The sequence below is a fragment of the Copadichromis virginalis genome, linkage group LG7 (assembly GCF_057382275.1).
Source record: "Copadichromis virginalis isolate Kocher_CV1m ecotype Utaka linkage group LG7, C_Virginalis_male_GT1.1, whole genome shotgun sequence".
In the NCBI taxonomy this organism is placed as follows: Eukaryota; Metazoa; Chordata; class Actinopteri; order Cichliformes; family Cichlidae; genus Copadichromis; species Copadichromis virginalis.
The window spans coordinates 66,291,257-66,314,076 of NC_140624.1; the positions used below are offsets into that span (position 1 = coordinate 66,291,257).

The window sequence follows — 22,820 nt, forward strand, 5'->3', positions numbered from 1 at the left end:
GGTAAGCGCATAGTCCCTCCTGCTAGCCCTCAATGTCTACGTGTATTCAAAATTGAGAGGTGGGCAACGACGCCAGGGGTAAGGTGTACACCCTGATGGTAATTTGGACTCCGTGTATCGTGCCCACCCCCAAGATCCTATATGTATGTGTAATGAGAGTGTGAGTAATGTGAATGTCTAAGTTGTGGGATAAAATTGAGGCAGAGGCAGCCAGAAGGGGACAGAAGGGGGGGTAGCCTCCTCTGCACCCTGGTGACATACCCCTACTCCAAGGCCCTGCATGTGTGGGTGGTTGTGGTGGAGCGGGAGGAGGGAGGCAGCTGGAGATGGGGAGGGAAGGAAGGGAGGGGCAGGTGACCCTTCCCTGGGGCCAGCTCCCCCGCTGACCCCAGTAGGCACTCCCATACTCCGCGACCCGCCAGGGAAAGGGGGCCCAGGCCCATCCAGACCAGGGCCCAGCGCAGCAGCGCCCCCCGGCCCCACAGAGCCCGGGACAGTCCACCCAGCCCCACCACAGAGAAAACTGCACCCACCCCACCATCCACTAATCTTCCAGACTACATGAGACAATAGACGCCCAGGCTGAGATCTTCCTCCACCTCTCCTGTATCTCCCCCTCCTGCAGAGAGTTCCTGGGGAGAGGAAAGCTCCTGCTAGGTGTGACAATCTCCCCCACCAGTTGAAGAGCCCCCCAGGTGGCTCGACGCACCGGCGGCACCCTGCGCCAGGGATGGGCCCCCATGCACCCACCCGCCCACAACCCCAGCAACACACAAACCAGGACCCAAGGCCCCGAGGCCCGGCCAGGGCCCCAGCCCAGAGACGGAGCGCCCCCAGAACCTCACGCCCATCCCGGACCCACCCAGGGGCAGACAGGCTACCAGGTCAGTAACCCACGTCCGTCAGCACAGACCCTCCCCTAGCCCCGCTGCACACAGCCACGAGGAAACGGTCACCCGAGAGCCAAAAGAGCCCCCAATCGGACATGACCGTTACCCCGGGTTGAGCCCCCCAAGGAATATGCCTCCGGGGAACCCCCCCGACGCCCTAAGCCTGTCCCTACCCCCACACCAATCACAACAGTGAAGGCGGGACCAAACTATGACCCCCCCACCCCCACTAGGTGATGGAGCTGATCAAAGGAGCCCAGAGCAATTGATCTGATGTGGTGGCAGAGGCTGTATCAAGACTAGGGATGGGTATCGTTTAGGTTTTATCTGATACCGGTGCCAAATCGGTACTTTTGAAACTGTGCCGGTGCTCAAACGGTGCTCAAACCGGTGCTTAAAGAATGGAGAACACAAAATTGGTCCAAAAACCTCTCATATTCAGCTGGTTTTTTGTAAAAAGATAACAATGTTAGCCTTTTCTGCAGCTATGGGGCATATATGGTATCACTCTTAGCTGGAAGCAGTGCTTAAACAATGGAAAAAATACAAACTTTGTCCAAAAACCTCTCATGTTTAGCTGTTTCCCTCTTTTTCTTTGGTCATTTTAGCCTTTTTGGCCAGGGTGAAGGGAGTATCTGCCATCAAACAAGAAGACAGCCGCATGTAGCTATGATGATGTTTGCTAGTTCACCTTACATGCATTAATGTAATAACGTGGTTAGCCTACTCAATGTAAATTACACACAAACAACATTAAGCTACTCACGCAGAGAAGAACGGCTGCTGCTGCCATCAAATACGGCGCATTTCTCGGCTTTTAAAAAAAAAAAAAAAAAATGCTATGCGTCGCCAGGTGTTTCATCGGATTCGAGGTGTTACTTCCTTTGACAGTATCACAGTATCATCTTAAAGCACTTGTTGCAGGCTGCTGAGTTTGCATATTTTGCTGTGAAGTACAGCCAGACTTTTGACCGCTTCGCCTTGGGCATTTTTAATCTGTAGCTCTGCATAAAAGAACGTACGTACTTGGCCCCGCCTACTATCCTCGGAAACGTAAAATGATTGGCTAGAAGTGTATCACAGCTCAGGAAAAAAAAAGCACCGAAATGTGCGCTGCTTTTCGGTCTGGTTACTACCGTTTATGTCAGAACCGGTGCCACCAGTACCCATCCCTAATCAAGACTAATGTAATCTAATAGATAATTTCTATATTGGCTAGAATTAAGATTGTTTTTATTTTTCCAGTTCATGAGGACAGTTTTCTTGGCTATGCATAGGGCAGTGAAAACCATATGGGCTATATTCTTTTCTGAAGTGACATCTAAGCTGCCCAACAAACACACTAAGGGGGAAGTTGGAATGTTACATTTCAGACACTTTGATAAGTCTTCACATATCTCGCGCCAAAACTTCTGCACTGGTGGACAGAACCAAAGAGCGTGAATGTAATTGTCTGGTGTATTGCCTTGACAGTGTGAGCAGTTGTTGGAAGATGTAAAGCCCATCTTGAACATCCGATGACCTGTATAGTGCACTCTATGTAGTATTTTGTATTGTATTAATTGCAGACTGGGATTTTTAATCAATTTAAAGGTTTTTAAGCATACCTGAGACCAGAAGTTTCAGTCTAAACTGACTGATAGATCTGCTTCCCACTTTGCAATAGGAAGGGATATTGATTCATCTAATTTAGAAAGTGTTCTGTATATTTTGGATAATAATTTGGGGGATTTAAGAGTAAGAAAATGTGCCGCACTTGGTGGTGTTTGTAATTAAACTTGACTGAGGTTAAATTTCTTTTTTACTATGGATTTAATTTGTTGATATTCTAAAAATCTTTTCTTGTTGATCCCATATTGTGCAACTAGTCTGTCAAATGGAATAAATTCTGTTCCCTCTAATATATGTTCTAAGTATTTAATTCCTTTACAACTCCATTCTGGGAAATTAATCATATTATTGTTTTGTAATATGTCAGGGTTATTCCAGATAGGTGTACGTTTGCATGGGATTAATGAAGACTCCGTTATTTTTAGAAACTCCCACCATGCTGTCAGAGAGAAGCTGATGTTGATACTTTTAAAGCATTCATGTCTTTTGATGTTTGAGCTAATAAATGGTAGGTCTGAAATCTCTAGATCCTTGCATAGTGCCTGTTCAACATCTAGCCAGGGCTCATCTAAGAAGGTATGTTTTGACCATTCTGAGATGAGCTGAAGCCTGTTGGCTAAGAAGTATTGGTGAAAATTAGGCAGATCTAATCCTCCTCCTTGGTTCTTTGTAGCGTTTTTAAGCTGATACGCGGGGGTTTATCTTTCCAAAGGAATTTGGAAATATATGAATCCAGAGATCTGAACCAAGCTTGTGATGGTTTGTTAGGGATCATCAAAAATAAGTAATTTATTTTTGGCAAGATCATCATTTTTATAGTGGCGACCCTTCCCATGAGTGATATGGGTAAAGATTTCCATCTAGTCAGATCGCCTTCTACTTTCTTTAGAAGTGGGATGTGGTTTAATTTAGTTAAGTCTGAAAGCTTAGGAGAAACATTAATACCTAAATATTTAATATTTCCGGATTGCAGTGGGGCAGAGGAAGAATTATGGAAGGAGCAGTTAATGGGGAGAACTGTAGATTTTGGCCAGTTAATTGAATAATCTGAAACTCTTGAAAACCAGTTTATTAGAGTAATTACCTCAGAGAGGTTGGTTTGTGTGCTTTGCAGAAAAAGCAACACATCATCTGCATAGAGACTGATTTTATGTTCTATGTTCTTACATTTTATGCCCTTAATTGTTGTAGCCTGTCTAAATGCTGCTGCTAGAGGTTCGATAAAAATTGCAAAAAGTGAACGGGAGAGTGGGCATCCCTGTCTGGTGCCCCTCAGGAGACAGAAACTGGAGGATGTCTGGTCATTTGTTCTGATATGAGCTGTAGGGGAGTTGTATAATATTCTTATCCAGTTTATGAAAGAGTTTCCAAAACCAAATTTGTGTAAAGTTGCGAATAAAAATTTCCAGTTAACTCTGTCAAATGCTTTTTCTGCATCTAGGGATAATATTATGGTTTCGATGTTTTTATTGTATGAGTAGTCTATTAAATTAAGTAATCTACGAGTGTTTGTTGAGGAGTGCTGACCTTTTATGAAACCAGTTTGGTCAGGATGAATTAAGAGGGGGGTTATTTTCTCTAATCTCTTTGAGAGAGCTTTGCAGATTATTTTAAGGTCTACATTTAAAAGAGAAATTGGACGATAGCTTGAGGGAAATAAAGGGTCTTTGCCTGGTTTTAGCAGGAGACTAATGTTGGCAGAATTCATATTTGGTGGTAGTCTGCCATTTTCCTCGATTTCCTGCAACATTCCGTGGAATACTGGTGCCAGAATTGTCCAGAATTCTTTGTAGAATTCTGCAGGGAAGCCGTCTGGACCTGGAGCCTTATTATTGGGCATACTTATCAGGGCTTCCTGGAGTTCACTTGGCGTCAGTGGCGAATCCAGTTCCATTGCTTGACTGTCTAGTAATTTTGGAAGAGTTACGTTGTCAAGAAACAGATCAATTTCATTTTTTAGATGGGTTTATTTGTGGTGAGTATAAAGTTTCATAGAAATCCCTAAAAATGTTGTTTATTCTTCCAGGGTCATATATTGTGTTCCCCGATAAATCTTTAGCAGCACATAGTTGTTTTTTCTTTATTTATTTTTAACTGGTTAGCTAGAAATCGACCTGATTTGTTACTGTGTTCAAAATTCTGCAAGCGAAGTCTTTGTATAAGGAATTGTTTTTTTTAATTAATAGTTTCATTTAATTCTAGTTTTGTCTTGCGTATTTTGTTCAATGTTTCCTGATCTTGGTCGCACGCGTAGGCTTCTTCTAGTGATTTGATGTTTTTTGTTTTTTTTAATTCCTGAATATTTTTGTTTTCTTCTTTCTTTTTGTGTGATGAGAAAGAAATTATTTTACCTCTCATCACAGCTTTCCCTGCTTCCCATAGAACAGAAGCAGATATTCCGGGAGTGTCATTAAAGTCTAAATATGAAGTCCATTCCTTTTTAAAATATTTAATAAAGTCTTCATCTTTAAGCAATGATGTATTAAATCTCCAGTTTTTACTTGGCGTAGTATTATTCTTGTGCATTAGTGTTAAAGATACAGGAGCATGATCGCTGACAGCTATAGGATGAATCTCAGTGTCTGAAATGTCACTCAGCAGTGAGCTGCTGACCAGAAAATAATCCAGACGAGAGTAAGAGTGATGAACATGCGAGAAAAAAGTATATTCCTTACTGTTGGGGTGAAGGGAGCGCCATGCATCGCGAAGGCCAAAGTCGCTCATATACTGTTTGATTATATTTGTGGATTGCCAATTGCGCTGAGTTCCTGTTGTGTTGAGCCTATCCATTTCTTCATTTAGTCCAAGGTTGAGGTCACCGCCAAGAATGAGTGTGCATTCGAGGTGTTCAGAGAGTGCACTAAAAAATCCGTGGAAGAATGAGGGTTCATCAACATTTGGACCATATATACTTACAATACATAGTTTTTTGTTCAATATTGATAGTTTAATAATTAGAAATCTACCCTCTGGATCTATAACTGTATCGAGTACTGTAAAATTAACATTTTTATGTATTAAGATTGCTACTCCCCGTTGTCTAGAATTATAACCGGCTGCAAACACGTTAGGAAACTCAGGTGTTTTAAGTTCATTTAAACCTGTGACAGGTTTGTGAGTTTCTTGTAATAAAACAACATCTGCCTGTAGTTTTTTAAGCTGGTTAAATATCTTTAACCTCTTTCCTCTGGTGCCAGCTCCATTTACATTCCATGTGACAAACCTCAGCATGCCCATAATTGTGTGTGTATGTCTAATGAAGTATGCTGGGTGTTTCGTTTAGACAGGTGGAGAGAATGTGGAAACATCCCTTGTTTGTAAATAGAAAGAGAGAGAGGAAAAAAAAAGTGTGGTGAGAGGCTCCATAAGTCTGACTATGTGTGTGAATATTCACTAATATGAACAAGCGTGGCTTGTGTTATGTGTCCTGCAAGTCTGTGCGTGCTGTGAGGCTGTTGTGAATGTGCTGCCGTTGAGCGGATGTGTTTGCGTGATCGTGGTGTGAAAATATGGAGAAATAGAGGGTGTTGTTTGTAGGTGAGTGGGGAAGTGGGTGATCACAGCAGTGAAAGACAAGAGAAAGAAAGAAACCACATGAACTGTGAGCAACAACACAAAAAAGAAACGAAACGGAAACATTCCAATTAAAGTAATGACGGAGGGTGACGGTGTTATATCTGCTATGACATCATACTGATATTACTAGGTTAAACCCATGTTAAAGGAGAAAGTGTGAATGAATAAGAAAAGAGTGTAGCGGGTTCTTATCTGGAGTGCAGTCAATATAACCACGGTGTGGTGCCGGGGTCGCGGTACAGCTCTCCGTCCACGTAGAGCCGGTCCACGGCGATGACAGCACGGGAGCCTTTCTGGATGAAGCTACGTCGAACTGGGAACAGGACCTTGCGTCGTTCCAGGATCTCTTTGGGGAACTGGTCGTTCACGCTGAAGTCCGTTCCTTTCAGCTCTCTGCCGCGACTCTTCACCTGTTCCTTCTGTTTGAATTGACCGAATTTGGCCACAATAGGACGTGGTCTCCCGGTCCGCGACCTCACGCCCCCCAAGCGATGTACTCTATCGCTTGGGGGGCGTGAAGGAACCTTTTAAAAACAAGTGCGTCCATACTCACAGGTGTACACACGGGTGCTCATGTAACCCTGGTTAACATAGCTGTCAATAAATAAAAGCCTGTTAGTAAAAACAGTCATAAGAAATATATTACAGGTGATAAATAGTCAATAAATAGATCATAATGGTTAGAAAATTCATTAAAAACATCAGCAATGATATAATTCATGTTATAGGATTTCTTTTGTGTTTAAAAACATGTTAAAAGGGTGCAGAACTTGCTAATTCATGGTGTTTTATGTTAATTCAGGTAAAATGGCTAAAATATGTATTGAGACTCTTATTGTGAAAGGGCACGCTGCAGCGTGACTCCTGTGATAGCCACACCCAATCGGGTTGTTCCTTCTTTTTGATGCTTGAGAGAGAGAAATGCAGACAGTCCTTGCAGAGCTGCTGCTTAAATGAGTGAAAAAATAGTAAAAACAAGCCAGAAATCTACATAAAGCCATTTTTGTACTCTGGAGAATGTATTTTTGTTTTTCCGACCTGTCCTTGCCTTGGTGACGTTGTAAACATAACCGAACGGGACTTGGTGAGTTCAGAAATTTTATTTGTATTGTTGTATTTTATTTCATGCAAGAAATGTTTTGTTGTATTATATTGCTCATTTCATGCAAATGGAGAGCCAAGGTAGCAGATTTGTTGTTTTATGTTAAAAACGGTGGATTCATGCTTAACCGACACACAGGCTGTACTTCAAAGGCCTTTGACGGTGTTTCAGCACGCCATATTGGCGTCACCTCATTTACGGCTAAATAAGCTGGAAAAAACTGACTTTTACTGTTATTTAAGGGCTATCCTTGTGTTATTTTCGAATGTTTATGCACTTTATTTTGTTGCTATGGTAGGCCATTAAGGTTTGGATCGGGAAATGCTGAGCTAGAATCGGAGTTTGATCCGCTGAGCGAGAAACAAGATGGCGAGCCACCCACGGACCCATTGAACTGTACCGAGCAGGAAAAAAGGAAAACTCCCCCTGCTGGACGTTGAGCTCTTTCGCTGAAAAAAACTGGTAGGAATAATCCATACACCTCTGCAAAAGAACAGCGGACTTTCAAAGCACTGGATAACCATTTGGAGTAATTCCAGGATTAATAGTTAAAGGACACAAAGAAAACTTTCTTTTGTTTCTTTGTTTGTTTGTTTGTTTGTTTGTTTAAGGGATTCATTCAGCCTTTTGCTGAATTGTTTTCAGTTTTGCATTTATTTATTTATTTTTGTAATTTATTTTGGTCAACCTTACATTTTAATGCTGTAATGGTGTTAATGGAAATGTAAATAATTTTGTTGGGTTAAAACAAAATAAGAACTGGTTGAAATTTAAAGGTGAACCTAGACCAAGATTAAATTAAATCTTGGGCCTAAAGAACTGAACTTGATTTAAAATAACACAGTGTTAACTCAAGAATAGGATAAACTTGAACTTAGAACTTGAAATAAATAAGACAGTAACCTAGGTTGAAAATAACATCCTTCTAAAGCCAAATAAAAGGTTTTGAGATAAATAGGATGAACGAACAGAACATACTGAACTAAAAAGGGGAAAGAAAATATCTTGTTTTCCTTAAATGTGTGATGTTGAATGTGTTATGTAATGTGTCTATAACTGTCTATTCTGTCTTCACAAAATAACAAGCCGGCAATTTAAACGTATTTACTGGTCTGTGGTCTTTATTACATGCTACACTCATTACTGCTCTAGTAGTCGAACCTAACTGGTCCTAGTATACTGTAACGACTCCAGAAGTGTTACACTCACACACACAAACTACACCCTTTTTGGCTCCTACCTCAAAGCACACTGTGCGCTGTCGATATTACGTGCTGCACAATAATGTTTAATATTTAGTATTTACTGTTATATTCCCATAGATCATCGTGATGTTGTTTATTGTATTGCTCTCGTTTTCTTCCGCTTGTTTTACTTTTTTCTTTCTCAACAGGTGATCCAGGTGATTGATATATGTATTTTTTTGTCTGCTTATTTAGTAATCTTGTTTGTTTTTTTTTTTTGTTTTTTTTGTTTTTTTTTTTCCCCTTTCTTCCCTTTCCTCATTCAAGTCTGTCCCGTATCTAGCAAGTGGGGAAAAAAAACAAAAAAAAAAAACAATAAAAGATGAATCAAATAGACCGTTACGGCAAGGCTGGGATGGTCAGTTTGGTAAAGTAAATCCGTTGGGCATCTTTCCTCACCTTTAGACAATAATTCTGATGGCAAAAGTACCAAACGGGACAGGCAGAAGAAGAAGAGGGGGGGGGAAACTATACCTGTAAGTGCAGCCTCAGGTGTGACGAGGAAGTCACCTGTGCCCCTCCCACAGGAGCCGGCATTTCTACTAAAGGAGACCACAGGTCAGTCAAACAGAAAGACCTGAGTCAAATGCTGAGCACGACCTCAGCAGCTGGAATTGTTCTCCGCACAAGAAGCTGTGGATGAAGACTGAGCTTCAGGACCTTGGACTGTGGCCTGGGTCTCGACCAGTGCGTCACGCAGGGAACGCGATTTCACTCTGGCGTCTCCCTCCACAGCCTGAGCTCATAGATACAGTGGCTGACCTTCCATCGCCAATTTTTTTTCCAGCTCCACCCCTTCTTTAGTTGGAAACCTGAAAGTGCTATCATGGTCAGGTTAAGAAACAATTATATCTTGCCATGTCTCCATGGTTGCTTTCGTTCACAAGTGGTCTCTGCTGGTGTGGGCAGGCCACGAGTACTTGTTGGCACCACTGGTCAGTATTACATCCTCTCCTCACGACTCTGCTGCAGGGCTTGTCGCAGGAACTGGTTTGCTGACAATCAACGATGGCTAGAGAAACTGCCCAAAAGGTTTACCAACCTTCTCCCTGCTTTTCTTACATACAAAAAGGCCATCTGCAAGTCTGTTACGGATGAGCTCAGGAGGACTGGCAAACCTCCAGCAGACATGGCAAACCCAATAAATGAACTCATGCACCTCAAGTACGAGCGAGCTCACCTGGCGTACCTCCATGCCACAGGATCGGTCTGGGATTCTGAGGCAGGAGCTCATGGACAGAGGACCATTGGGCAGTTCCTGAGGAAGGAAAATAAGCCACAGGAGTTCAGGTCTTATGAAGACCCACATGCCTGGTGTGGCGTCTCTGTGTCCAGCCATTACCTGACAGACTGCCTGCTCGACGAATTCCGACGTCAACATCCAGCCATATCCAAACTCCGCCCGGGCACTTTTGGCCACATCTTCAGGTCTGACCACACCAGGAAGGCGGCACGAAAAGTCACACTGGCATCTGGGGTCATGTCCAGTTATTCCATAATGAATGAAAACTGGCTGATTGTTTCGTGGGTCATGGTTCAGTCTGAGACAGAAAGGTCCTTGGAGCCCATGTACCAGGGAATGGCCAAGAGGTACAGTGATGCAGGAGTGGAAAAGGTCGGCTACCACTGGGTGGACAGGTAAAAACCGTAATCATCCTTGTCATTCAAACTGCTAATCTGTCTGGACAAACTGAGTTTTTCCTTTTTAAGATCAATTTGATGCACACATATAATATTCCATATACTTACATGTATTTGTATTTTTTTACATTTAGGGATTGCTGTGCTCCATTTAAGAACCCAGACTGTATCCCTGGTGAAAATCTATCGTGGGATGCCTGGAAAACTACTCCTGCTGTTATTGCTGCGGCCACATCTGGACCAGTGGCAAACAGCTGTGCCTCTCGAACCCACTACAATAAGAACATTATTGTAAAACTGAACCTGTTCCACTGCCTGAGGCGATTTTTGCGAGATTGCACCTCTGAGCATCATCCTCTGTTCAGCACTTTCTGCCAGCTTCTCTCTGCTGCATTCTCAGTGGTTGATCAGGCAGACCTGAAAAGGCTCCATGCTTATAAGTTCTGTGGCATCCATCCTGCTAATCCCACAAAGCAACACATACGGGAGCACTGCAGGATCCAAATACCACAACCCACTGAACTGCTGAACAGAGTGGAAAAGATCCTGAACCATTTTCACCTGGCCACAGACCCCAACAACCTCCCACTCTTCAAGCCAACCATGCTGAAGGCGTGGCGTGTTCAGAGAGTCCACATTTTGCGTGGCTGCCTCAGTGACCCTGAGCTCTCAGAGGGTGTAATGTTTAGGTACGGTGGGACTCTTCAGCTTAACCATGTCCCTGGTGAAGGTGCCAAGGTCCCCATCTGGATTCCTGTCCGAGGCACTTCACAGCAGGAGGGTTATCATTTCCACCAGGCCCAGTGGATTACCGGGACTCACGTATCCACTGAACTATTCCAGGCCCAGGGCATGACAGGGGTGGCACGATGGAACTACCAAAGACTGGTGGACCGTAAGCAGCCAGATGTCATTCTCCCTTCTGTTTTTGATCCAGCTCTAGTGGTGGAGTTGAATGCAGCCTCCAGGAGAGTGACCCTGCACTTCACCTCTCTGACAGAGACACTGGTGAGCGATTTGGGCTTGAATACAGAGAGCCAGGCTGCCATCCAGTCACTCTGAACTGGGACAAACACAAAACCTTGAGAAAAGATGAACCGGCTGCCCTTCAGCCCCCATCCTCGGTTCCAAAACCTGTGGCTGCCCAACTTCAGGTTCCAGCAGCGGGACCCTCCTCCAGCATGGCACCGCTAGGTGTGGCATCCTGCGCACCAGCACCACTTGTCACCCACCCTTTCTCTGGTGCACTTTTAAAGCAGGAGTTAGCATCAGAAGACACCCAGTAACCTACAACAGTCATGGGTAAGTTAACATAATGGTATTGTCAAAGAATTCCGTGTCATTACTATTATTATTATTATTATTATTATTATTATTATTATTAGTTCATTACATGATATATGAGTAACTATTACTATTGTTTCCCAGAAATCTCTAAAGCTCTACCTCTGCCGATGCGGGCCTCACCAAGGAGTGCTCACACTGGACCTATAAAGACAGGTGGACAGGTTTTTGTGCTGGACCACACACGCTGGACACGACCCATGAAAGAGGCAATAGATGATCTGTTGCTAAAGTACCATGGGAAGAAGGACATCCTGAAGCTTGTGGATCAAGATTATGCAGACATGGTCCATCGCTCTGCTACAGATCCCAACAGCTTGCTGCATCCCACATCCAAGGTGCACGTATCCCGGTATGTGAAGCACTTGGCTAAACTTCTCAACACCAATTCATCTTTGAACATAAGCCCAGAAAAACTTCTGGAGACTCAGCAGCTGGGGCACTCTTTAACTGAAGGCAGTGAAACAACTAGTGTCCCTGTAGTCACCATAAAGCCTGCCGTCTTTAACCCGCCTCCTCCTGCCCTGTCTACACCACTGACACAAGTCTCAATAGAGAAGATTGTGGAGGGCATCTTGGAAAGGCAGCAGCAGCCTGAGGGGAAAAAGGCAGACAAAGACTTGTCTTGCCTGTGGACAGCCCAAGTCTCAATATGAGACAGATGGATCCACCGTCCATTATTTTTACCAGAGAGGGCCTGTGCGCTATTCCTATTGTTCCAACAAGGTGCATCAAAGTTATGCTGCTGAGGGAATCGGTAACCCTAAAATGCCCTTTGAAGAATTTGCTCAGACAGAATTTTTCCAGAGGGAACCGGATGCTACCAAGAAGAGGGAGAAGAGAAGGATGGAGGAAAAGCAGATTCAGCCACAGGGACCTGAAACAGGGACCAAATAGTCCACACATTCATACGGGCTTCGCTGGAGTGGCAGGAAAACTATATTTGCTGCCCTTTGAAAGTGTACTCTATACAGAGACAAAGGCGTGGACAAGGAAATGGCCTGGAAGGAGTTTCAGGAGTCTGCTTTCTATGAGGCAGAGAGACTTGGATGGATGGAAGGAAAAAAAACTAATGAGGAAGAAACAGTTGATATTGTATATAAGACAGTTTTGTTCTAGTTGTGAGTGTCTGCCTGTGTCCTTTCCAGTCAAAACAAAAAATAAATTTGCGGGTTGAATAAAAGTAACTTTAAGACAAAATTTGCCAGGGGTATGGATAATTACAGACTTAACTGTGTATATATTGTTATATTGTGTGTGTGTGTGTGTGTGTGTGTGTAAAAAGAGGAAAGAAAAACAGGTGCTGCATTGGCCGGGAATCGAACCCGGGCCTCCCGCGTGGCAGGCGAGAATTCTACCACTGAACCACCAATGCACGCTGCAGCACCCTTTGCACAGAAGACCGAGGACGGTCCCACAGGCCAGTAGCACATTTAGGATTGTTGGCTACAACACTTCACTATGAGCTGCGTGAGAGTGCGTCAGCTACTATGTTGTCAGTATCTTTCTTATGCTTAATCACAAGATTATAATCCTGTGCCAGCAGTGCCCAGTGCATCAGTCGTTGGTTATCATTGTACATTCGGTGAATGTATCAACATCGAGCTTGAAAGGTTGAGAGAATCAGGAGCCGCTAAGACAGGGGCGCTGCAGTGGAAGGAATTTGCTGACTCGAACGCATGCTGGAACTGCATGCTGTGTTACATAACTGCACCACATCTGCTTTCATTGCTGGCCAAAAGAAATCTTCCAATATGCAGTCATATGTCTTGTAACACCCAAATGACCGGACTATGAATGTTCATGTGCTAACCGTAGCACCTGCTGGTGAAAATTGGAAACCCTATCTGCTGAACTGTACTTGTCTCCTGACATTGGACTCCACCTGTGTATCAACAAACCGTCAGAAACCACACATGTTTGCTACTTACCCCCCTTTGTACCATCATCTTCAGGCGCAGCGGTAAGACATTTGGCTAATGATGGGTAAGTGGAGGGATTCTCAGATTCAGTAGCTGGCTCAACCACACTTTGCGCCTGCTCTTAGGCACCATTAGCCACTTTATCAACAATACTTCAGGGCTAACAATACCAATAAAAGAGAGACATGTAACACACACTCCAAAGGAAGGAGGAAACATATACCCTTGGGGCTAAACAATGAATAACAATACCATGGAACCTCTCCTCAGTCCTACCTACCCTCGAATGCTAGCCTACCTAGCTTCTGGAGTGTACCAGGCTCGAGGCAACTTTAAAGGCGAACCTTCAGTGCTCAAAGCACTGAAAAGCCTACCCCCGACAGGGACCTAATCCCCACCCGGGATTACTCCGAAAATAAAAAAGGCAAAATAAAGAACGAGTGTCTGAAGGAAGAGATTACACTCAGCTAGACACTCACCTGCGCTAACTGGGGAGAGAGTTCCAAATACACCAGAGTTAAGCAAGCAACCCGAGAACAACATACAGACACCAAAACTCATACAAAGCTGTTTCAATTCCTTTCACTGAGATCCCGGACGAACCCCCACATTGTTACGTCCCCACAAATAAGGTCTTAGCAAAGACGTGGGGAACAGTAACAAATAGAACCGGGAAAGAATGAGAAGGGAGCCAAACAGAGCAGTATGGCAAATATTACGTTTTTATTACAAACAATCCTAACACAAAGAGATGGCAACACTGCTTTATCAATAAGATAAAAAAAAGAAAAAAGGTCACAACTAAGTCTTATGTGTCTAAAGGAGGATGAACAAACAAACAAAAAAGAAAAATGCACTTCTGGAGCCCACAGGCCCACCCTAACCATTACTAGCAACACACACCTTACTGCTGCTGAGGCCCACAAGCCCACGCTACCAATGTAGCAACCTCCCCACTGCTTTCACAACTCCAAACTGCAGCAAGGACAACCACACCATAGGACCTCTTCATTCAATAGAAAGCAGTGCAAAGATGAAGAGAAAAAAACCCCAAAACCACACAGTTCTTCCCCAACCCTATATAACATCTGAGAGTTAATTGCTGACTGGGTCCTGGTGCCAAATGAGGGAGTGAGCAGCAGCTCCGTCGTGGAGAGAGGGCAGAGAGAAAAAGAGACAGAGAGGGGTGGAGCTAGAGAGGAGGAGGGGGAGAGAGAGAGCAACACCACACCCACACACTCCCACAGTCTCACAGGATGTAACACCAGCCTACTTGGAGTTACTGGGTTGAATTTAAAAAGGATTGCTTGCTGTAGGAATTTCTGCAGTGGCCAGGAATCAAACCCGGGCCTCTGCATGGGAGGCTGGGATTGTTTAGCTCAACAGGTCTAAACAGTTTCCCATTCATTCTCTATGGTAGTGCTAAACTACGGATTTAATATATTATTCACCACTGTGACCCTTCCGGCGCTGTTGCGAGTTTGAGACCTGGCAGTTTTAAACAATTTCCACTTTTAAATTTCAGGAAAAAAGACAAGTTATGCACCACTTGCAACAGATCTCAGCGATCCTTGTTCATTCGTCAAAGGTAATAAACGTTGTTTAAAATAAGAGTAAACCAATAGATTAAAAATTGCAGGTGTATTTTAAAGGTAAGAGAAGTGTTCACTGTGATTTAATTTACTTGATTAGTGTAAGAAAACGTCCATCACTTGGTTAAAGACGGTTACATTTTATCAGCTGTGATAAAAAGGCATGGTAAATTATGAACTATTCTGTCTTGACGTATGCTCAATCATCCCGGAAAGTAAATTCCAAAAAGTTGATTCTGTACATCTGGACGTAGTGTTTTCAGTGGGAGAAACGTTTCGTAACTCATCCAAATGACTTCTTTAGTCTCAGCTGGATGCAGGTTTCCTCAAACTTCTGAACAGTACATTTGCACACAGACTGAAACTAGTCCACTAAATAAACAATGGGCTGTGAGGCCAGTTTCATTATCATTAATATGCAAATTTTCATGACCATTGATGATTGTATGTCAAGATTCACAAGAAAGTTGTATTCTACTCAGGGAAAATCGGTGGCGTTCCACAAGGAGCCACTTCGATACCTTCTCCAGGACCCATCGGATGAAGATACAAGAATTAAAAATTAGCTTCAGGACAAGTCTGCACCTGTGAAGCAGCACCTAGTGTGCTGATCTCAACAGCTTGCTGCACCCACATCCAAGCTACACATATCCCGTTATGTGAAACACTTGGCTAAGCTTCTAAACACTTCTTTGAACACAAGCCCAGAAAAACTTCTGCAGACTCAGCAACTGTGGCACTCTTTAACTGAAGGGAGTGAGACAACCAGTGTTCCTGTGGTCACCATGGAGCCAGCTTACTTAAACCCACCTCCTCCTGCCCTGTCTACACCTCTGACACAAGACTCAATAGAGAAGATTGTGGAACGCATCTTAGAGAATCAACAGCAGGAGCAACCTGAGGAAGGAAGGCAGAAAGATTTGTCTTGCCTGTGGACAGCCCAAGTCCCAGTATGAGACAGGTGGCTCTTCCATCCACTATTTTTTTTTACCATCGAGGGCCTGTGCCGTATTTCTATTGTTCAAAGAAGATACATCAAAGTTATGCTGCTGAGGGAATCAGTAACCCTAAAATGCCCTTTGAAGAATTTGTTCAGACAGAATTTTTCCAGAGGGAACCGGACGCTACCTCTGCAGATTCAGCCACAGGGACCAAATAGTCCACACATTCATACGGGCTTCCCTGAAGTGGCAGGAAAACTATATTTGCTGCCCTTTGAAAGTGTACTCTATACAGAGACAAAGGCATGGACAAAGAAATGACCTGGAAGGAGTTTCAGGAGTCTGCTTTCTATGAGACAGAGAGACTTAGATGGATGGAAGGAAAAAAAACTAATGAGGAAGAAACAGTTGATATTGTATATAAGACAGTTTTGTTCTAGTTGTGAGTGTCTGCCTGTGTCCTTTCCAGTCAAAACAAAAAATAAATTTGCGGGTTGAATAAAAGTAACTTTGTAAGACAAAATTTGCCAGGGGTATGGATAATTACAGACTTAACTGTGTATATATTGTTATATAGTGTGTGTGTGTGTGAAAAAAAAGTAGGTGTTGCATTGGCCGGGAATCGAACCCGGGCCTCCCGCGTGGCAGGCGAGAATTCTACCACTGAACCACCAATGCACCCTTTGCGCAGAAGACAGAGGACGGCCAGTAGCACATTTAGGATTGTTGGCTACAAAACACTTCACTGTGAGCTGCATGAGAGTACGTCAGCTACTATGTTGTCAGTATCTTTCTTATGCTTAATCACAAGATTAGAATCCTGTGCCAGCAGTGCCCAGTCGTTGGTTATCATTGTACATTCGGTGAAGAAAAACGACAGGATTGTGGTCTGCGAGTACAGTTACCAGAGAGGAGCTGGAGCCAACATGCACTGCGAAGCAGAGCTCATGCTTCCTTCTCTACAGTAGAATAGTTCTGCTGATGGCATTTCAACTTGATATAGAAAAAACAAGACAGGATGACACACGCACGCCTCATCATCCTGCAATAACACAACATCAGCTCCAGTGGCACTAGCATCAACATCTAGCTTGAAAGGTTGAGAGAATCAGGAGCCGCTAAGACAGGGGCGCTGCAGTGGAAGGAATTTGCTGACTCGAACGCATGCTGGCACTCTACAGACCATTCCAATTGTACCTTTGGGCTACATAACCTGGTTAAAAGAACCACATTGGCAGAGAAGTTTTTACAGAAACACCGGTAATATCATACCGAGGAACTGCTTTAGCTCCTGCCTGGTGGTCGGAGTCGGATAGTTCAAGACTGCGACAATCTTTGCCTCCACCGGGTGGACCTGTCCAAAACCAACCTGCTTACCTAGGTACGTTACTGTTGCCTTGCCAAACTCTTATTTTTTTAATGTGAACACCTGTCACCTTCTTCACTATAAAATAGGGGCCCAAGAGCAGAAGCAGGGACGGACAGACCTGTCCCCAGGCTGAAATTGCCTTTTTAGTGCTTTACTATCAAACCATTTCTTCGTGTTAACCTGGGACACACAGAGAGCCTCTTTTGCTAACAACATAGCACGTTGCCTTCGATCCCTACACATCTTCACAAAACTCAGCAATAGGGCTGGGCCACATTATACCGTTCACGGTAATACTGGCATAACGTTAGGCAACGATAAGAAAATGAAATATCGCAATAGAATATGGGTAAAATGCGCAGTGCCTTTGTTTTTATACGCTCATACGCACATGGCAGAAAAAGTATGGCGGCGATGGACAATGACATGGACAAAAGCGCATCTTTGAATGAAACGGGTGAAGCAGAATTGGTCAGTAAAAATGGTGCAACTTCGGTGGTGTGGAAGTGGTTTGGTTTTCGTCCATCCGATACCCACCAAAGCACAATTTTTTCGTGGAACATGCAAGCAGGCCGTCGTGGCGAAGAGAGGAAACACTACCAACCTATTTCATCATTTGAAGCAGAAGCACTTGGAGTACAAAAAAGTTGTTAAGGCCCGGGTTCGATTCCCGGCCAATGCAGTCTAATTTTCTATAGTTGCACACGTCTCATGACACAAAGAAAAGAAGAAGAAAATTAGACTGCATTGGCCGGGAATCGAACCCGGCCTCTGCCTTTGTAAATGGAGGGACTGTAACTGCGTGTGTATGTAAGCGTGTAAAACCTGCAGATAGTCAGATTAACAGTATTTTGTCTCTATCTGCTATTCTGCAATTCATCTCATGTAAACAATAACGTGGCGCACAGCGTGACGTGAAAAAAGGCACATACCTTTGACATTGCTTGACGAACTCTGTTTTTAAAAAATCTCGTTTACATGTGGACGAAACAGCTGCGTTTTCAAAAATACCCGTGTAGGTGTGGACGTAGCGTAAAAGAGTTTGTAGTTTATTTTCTTACTACCTGTAATTTACTGCAGATTACTTGTATTTGCTTAATTGTTTGCTAAATGTTTGAGGTGTGAAATTAACCGCAATGGATCAAAATATAGGTGTGTGTGGTTGGAGGATGTGTTTGTGCGTGGGGGGCGCGAACATTTTTCTTGTAAAACAAAGGGGGGCCCAGCAAAAAACGTTTGGGAACCACTGTGTTAATGTAACACAAGCTTTGTCCCAATCAGAACTCGAACCCACACTCAGACAGTTACATGTAAGTAATCAGGTGATTTTTCACTGGCTAAAAATGTGCGATTGGATCGACTGGTGCTGTTTGATTTGCGGTTTGAGCAGGAAGTCGAGGAGCCCATTTATGTGAAAATGTAAATGACCATTTCTGAATGGAGGAGGGGTTCTAAGAGTACATCGTTCACCATCTTATAATGCTGTGATTGGAGCCATTGTTCAACTCCCTGTGAATGGTACTATAGCCATTGATCAATGATCATGATAATTTGCATATTAATGATTATGACACTGACCTGCTGGCCCATTGTTGGTCAATGGTGCTAGCATGGGTGATCCACTGAAAACAGAAAGTTATGATTCTATAACAGATTTACACATATATAATAAAAAAGGGAAGAAAAATTAGTGTTGCATTGGCCGGGAATCGAACCCGGGCCTCCCGCGTGGCAGGCGAGAATTCTACCACTGAACCACCAATGCTTGCTGCAGAAACTTCTCCACTGAAAACACATGATGGCCCCACAGGCCACTAGCACATTTAGCATTGTTTTCAGGCCCATGTGTGACGAGCAAGGGTGGATCTGACTGTGAAACTAAAATTGGCCAACTACACAGTCAGCAACTTAAGCACACAAGAAAGATGGTGGCCCCTCTGCTTGTCTCTAAATCAGTACAGATCAATGTTTGATTGTCTGCCAATGACAAAAAGTTTAGTTTAAAAAACAAAAGAGTAAACACCACAGTCCCATTCCTCAATGAAAGTAACAGTTCCACGGCAACAAGAACAACAACAAAAACTCTCTCAATACATGTTTGAGAGAAAGGTATGAAAACGACAAAACACTCTGATACTGAGTAAAAGACACAGAAACAAGAAAAAAAGTTAAAGTCTGGAGAAAAACACAAGAAATATGGCAGCTCCTCTGCTTATCTGTAAATCAGTATAGGTCAATGTTTGATTTTTTGTGTGTGAGATGGGAGATGCTGACCTGTGTACAGACTCATCTTTGCCATGTTGTTCTCTAACAGCTTCGCCCAATGAGACGCCGTCCTCGCCACATATAGACCTAAATGCAGAGAGCACGCTGTCTCCAACACCACTCTGTGCAGACACATAAATGAATACAGAGTTACACACAATACAATACCAAAAGCATCCACTACTTGTTATAATGATAGCCTGATAATATGTAATAATACAAATGAAATACCCTGTATTTATTTCTGACTTGACCTCTGTAGATTTTTTCTGCTAAATTACTGGAATCGGTCACTTGTTTTGAGTCACACTGGATAACAAAAATTGTCTGTATTTTAATTCTTGGGCATATCGTGTTTTAGAAAAAAGGATATCCATGGTATGCTTATGGTCATTAGCCAATGAGTGAGCCATTTCACAGAAAGACCCACCCATTGTTGTTTTGTCTAGTTTTTTTTTAAAAAACAAGACAGCAGAAATGCTTCAGTAATCAATGGATGACAATGTGGTAGCTACGTCTTTTATACTGTCTATATTAGGGATGTGTGCGACTAGTCAACAAACCCATCATTGATCTCACTAGTTGGCACCAGATGTAATAGTAATAGATGTAACTGCTGCTCCTACACATCGAAAGGAGTCAGCAGGTGTTGAACCTGACTGATCTAAGGTGCCCACCAGAGGACAGTGTGGCAAACAAGTGGTGGGTAGGGTGCAAGGGGTCACCTGTGATGGCCCTGGTTTTCCTGAGACTGAAGGAGCTGGCAATGGAAACAGAGAAACCATTGCTAACTGCATATTTCCTCAACCTTAAAAACAATATATTTGCATAATGAGTGAAACTAGCACCACTGACAAACAATGGGCTTAGGCACCCTTCTCGATTCAGAGATGGTCTTCCCCTTTTTATGTAAATGACCTACTTGACTTCCTGCTGAGAGGGGCTCAGTGGGGAGGGACTCTAGCAGCAAGGAGATGCTCCCCATCTGTTGACAACCAAGAGGTGCCCCTTAAGTTCTGTTCAGGTTGTCGGTCCCAGAAGGCACTGCACACAAAAAATTTTTTTTTACTGTCTGCGGTTTTATCACTCTGTCAGGATGTGTTAGATGTACAGGTGACCACATCAGGTGTTCCCACTGTATTTCATTGTTGTGCCCCAATAAGCGTGTCTCCAACAAGCTGTATGATTGTACATGTTCCCATGTTACAATCAATAAAACAAGCACATTCTCAAATAGAGCTGTTCGATATAACGATATATATCGGATGACGATATAAAAACGTCTATCGTTTCATTTTACGCTATCGTTTGTTTCGTGATGTCGCAAAATAAACTAAACTGTTCACGGCGATATTTTTCATCATTTTGATGGTCACTGTAGTGGCTATATTAATTTCTTAAAGTTCTCTCTTTCTCTTATATTTAATATAACCACACGGACGGACAAGTGCCTGTTTTTATGTGTTGTCGTTAACAACAACGACGGTAAAACCATCGCGCCATGTGTCCGCTTGTTTATTTTCCACATAAACCTTTCAGAATAAAGCTCAAGATCCTGTTGAGACTGTTCAAAATAAACTGAATCATGTGAAAGAGAACGCAGACTGTTTACGGATGAGAAGCAAAAAGGAGCCGTCAGGTGCTAAAAAATAAACCTTAGACTCAAACGTTAGAACAGGCTTTTCCCCACAGCACACTGTGTAATAAATACTCACAAAGAAAACAACGGCCGTTACAACTTATGTCTAAAAATGTATCGTTTCATGCATCGGTTAAAACACTCGACTCCAGGTACACGACGCCAAGCTGGAAACATTTCACGCAGGTCGAGCTGCCCGAGATTCACAGAATTTACAGAAAATGTTACATTTTTGTGACTTATATCGTTATCGGACGATAGATGTCTTATATCGGGATATGGGATTTTGGTCATATCGCACAGCCCTATTCTCAAATAACTGCAAACTGTCTGTGGGCTCATTTTGAGCCAAGTTCAGGAAGATGTTACCTCTCAAGCGAACACACTGGGGGCGGGGACTCACCTACAGTTCTGCAGATGAGCCAGCTGTACAGCATCTCTCAAAGTTTGATTGCTGGCTAACAGATAAGTAGAATTTAAGGTGTGCTGTCCACAAGACAGTTAAAGAATTTATAGCCCGTCTGAATGCCTACACATAAATAATAGAGAGGGGGATGAAAAGTAAGCCTTGCATTGGCCGGGAATCGAACCCGGGCCTCCCGCGTGGCAGGCGAGAATTCTACCACTGAACCACCAATGCTTGACACTGTGGCCTTTGAACAGAAAACAGATCATGGCCCCACAGCCAATTTCTGTGCCACAAAGAGCAAGCAAATCCAAAAGTGACTTTAACCTGTATTCTATCCAAAGTTCACCACACTAGCTTTCAGTCCTATATAGTAAGTACAGAAGCAGTTTTAAACGTAGACATTCATAGCTGCTCTAAATACCCACACACGGAAGAAAAGAACTAGCCTTGCATTGGCCGGGAATCGAACCCGGGCCTCCCGCGTGGCAGGCGAGAATTCTACCACTGAACCACCAATGCTTGCTGATATGACTTTTGCACAGGAAATGGAGGGCTTTCTGGGTCAGTCGGCATGTACTAAGCATTATGCTTTTTGAAATTTCCAGTGCCTTTAACACCATCAGGCTAATCCTACTGGGTGATAAGATGACACCATATTTCTTTCAGAAAAAGAAATATGGTGTCATATATTTTAAAGTTGCTATAGTTGCACACCTCTCATGACACAAAGAAAAGAAAATTAGGTGTTGCATTGGCCGGGAATCGAACCCGGGCCTCCCGCGTGGCAGGCGAGAATTCTACCACTGAACCACCAATGCGCACACTAAGGATTTTTGCACAACAGAATAAGAACCGATTGCCGCCCCCTTCCGCAATTCTTACACTATTTCAACACTCAGTAGACGGTAGAGATCAATGTTACATTTCCAGCAAACAGGAAAAACGGTGCATTCTACAATAGGCTTAGAGAATTTATACCTTTTATGAACGCATCCAAATACTTATTCATATTTATTTGATTCGAGAAAGTAGACGCATAATTTTTATGTCGCCTCTGACAAAGAAAAAGGAAGGTTGCATTGGCCGGGAATCGAACCCGGGCCTCCCGCGTGGCAGGCGAGAATTCTACCACTGAACCACCAATGCGCACATAGACAAGAATAATCAAGAATCAAGAAAAATTCTGTGACACATTCCAAAGGTTGAATTGCTTGTTTTTCTGGACTCAATATTTCGTCTAAATAGCTCAGAAGGGTGTGACAATTTCATATTTCA

General features: G+C 43.3%; 1 protein-coding gene, 1 long non-coding RNA gene, 7 other non-coding genes and 1 pseudogene across 10 annotated transcripts in view; 1 reads left to right on the forward strand and 9 right to left on the reverse strand.

Moving 5' to 3' along the window:
- ldhd (lactate dehydrogenase D) overlaps positions 1 to 22,820 on the reverse strand; it is a 49,969-nt gene that overhangs the window by 26,627 nt on the left and 522 nt on the right. The window contains exon 2 of one of the 2 annotated variants that reach the window (XM_085464830.1): positions 19,507 to 19,619. In XM_085464830.1, the coding sequence (XP_085320956.1) occupies positions 19,507 to 19,619 (113 nt within the window). Of the gene's footprint in view, positions 1 to 5,176; positions 7,015 to 19,506; positions 19,620 to 22,820 lie in introns of those variants that run through there. The other variant, XM_085464831.1, reaches the window with a different exon arrangement.
- Positions 9,250 to 15,878, forward strand: LOC146706628 (uncharacterized; annotated as a pseudogene).
- On the reverse strand, positions 9,467 to 16,560 carry LOC146706629 (uncharacterized). The gene is made up of 2 exons (XR_014921590.1): positions 9,766 to 16,560; positions 9,467 to 9,681 (listed from the first exon to the last, which is right to left on the reverse strand). It is a non-coding gene; the product is annotated as an uncharacterized LOC146706629 (long non-coding RNA).
- trnag-gcc (transfer RNA glycine (anticodon GCC)) lies at positions 12,713 to 12,783 on the reverse strand. Its single transcript has one exon. It is a non-coding gene; the product is annotated as a tRNA-Gly (tRNA).
- Positions 16,471 to 16,541, reverse strand: trnag-gcc (transfer RNA glycine (anticodon GCC)). Its single transcript has one exon. It is a non-coding gene; the product is annotated as a tRNA-Gly (tRNA).
- Positions 18,927 to 18,997, reverse strand: trnag-gcc (transfer RNA glycine (anticodon GCC)). Its single transcript has one exon. It is a non-coding gene; the product is annotated as a tRNA-Gly (tRNA).
- On the reverse strand, positions 21,706 to 21,776 carry trnag-gcc (transfer RNA glycine (anticodon GCC)). The gene has a single exon. It is a non-coding gene; the product is annotated as a tRNA-Gly (tRNA).
- On the reverse strand, positions 21,994 to 22,064 carry trnag-gcc (transfer RNA glycine (anticodon GCC)). Its single transcript has one exon. It is a non-coding gene; the product is annotated as a tRNA-Gly (tRNA).
- trnag-gcc (transfer RNA glycine (anticodon GCC)) lies at positions 22,293 to 22,363 on the reverse strand. The gene has a single exon. It is a non-coding gene; the product is annotated as a tRNA-Gly (tRNA).
- Positions 22,621 to 22,691, reverse strand: trnag-gcc (transfer RNA glycine (anticodon GCC)). The gene has a single exon. It is a non-coding gene; the product is annotated as a tRNA-Gly (tRNA).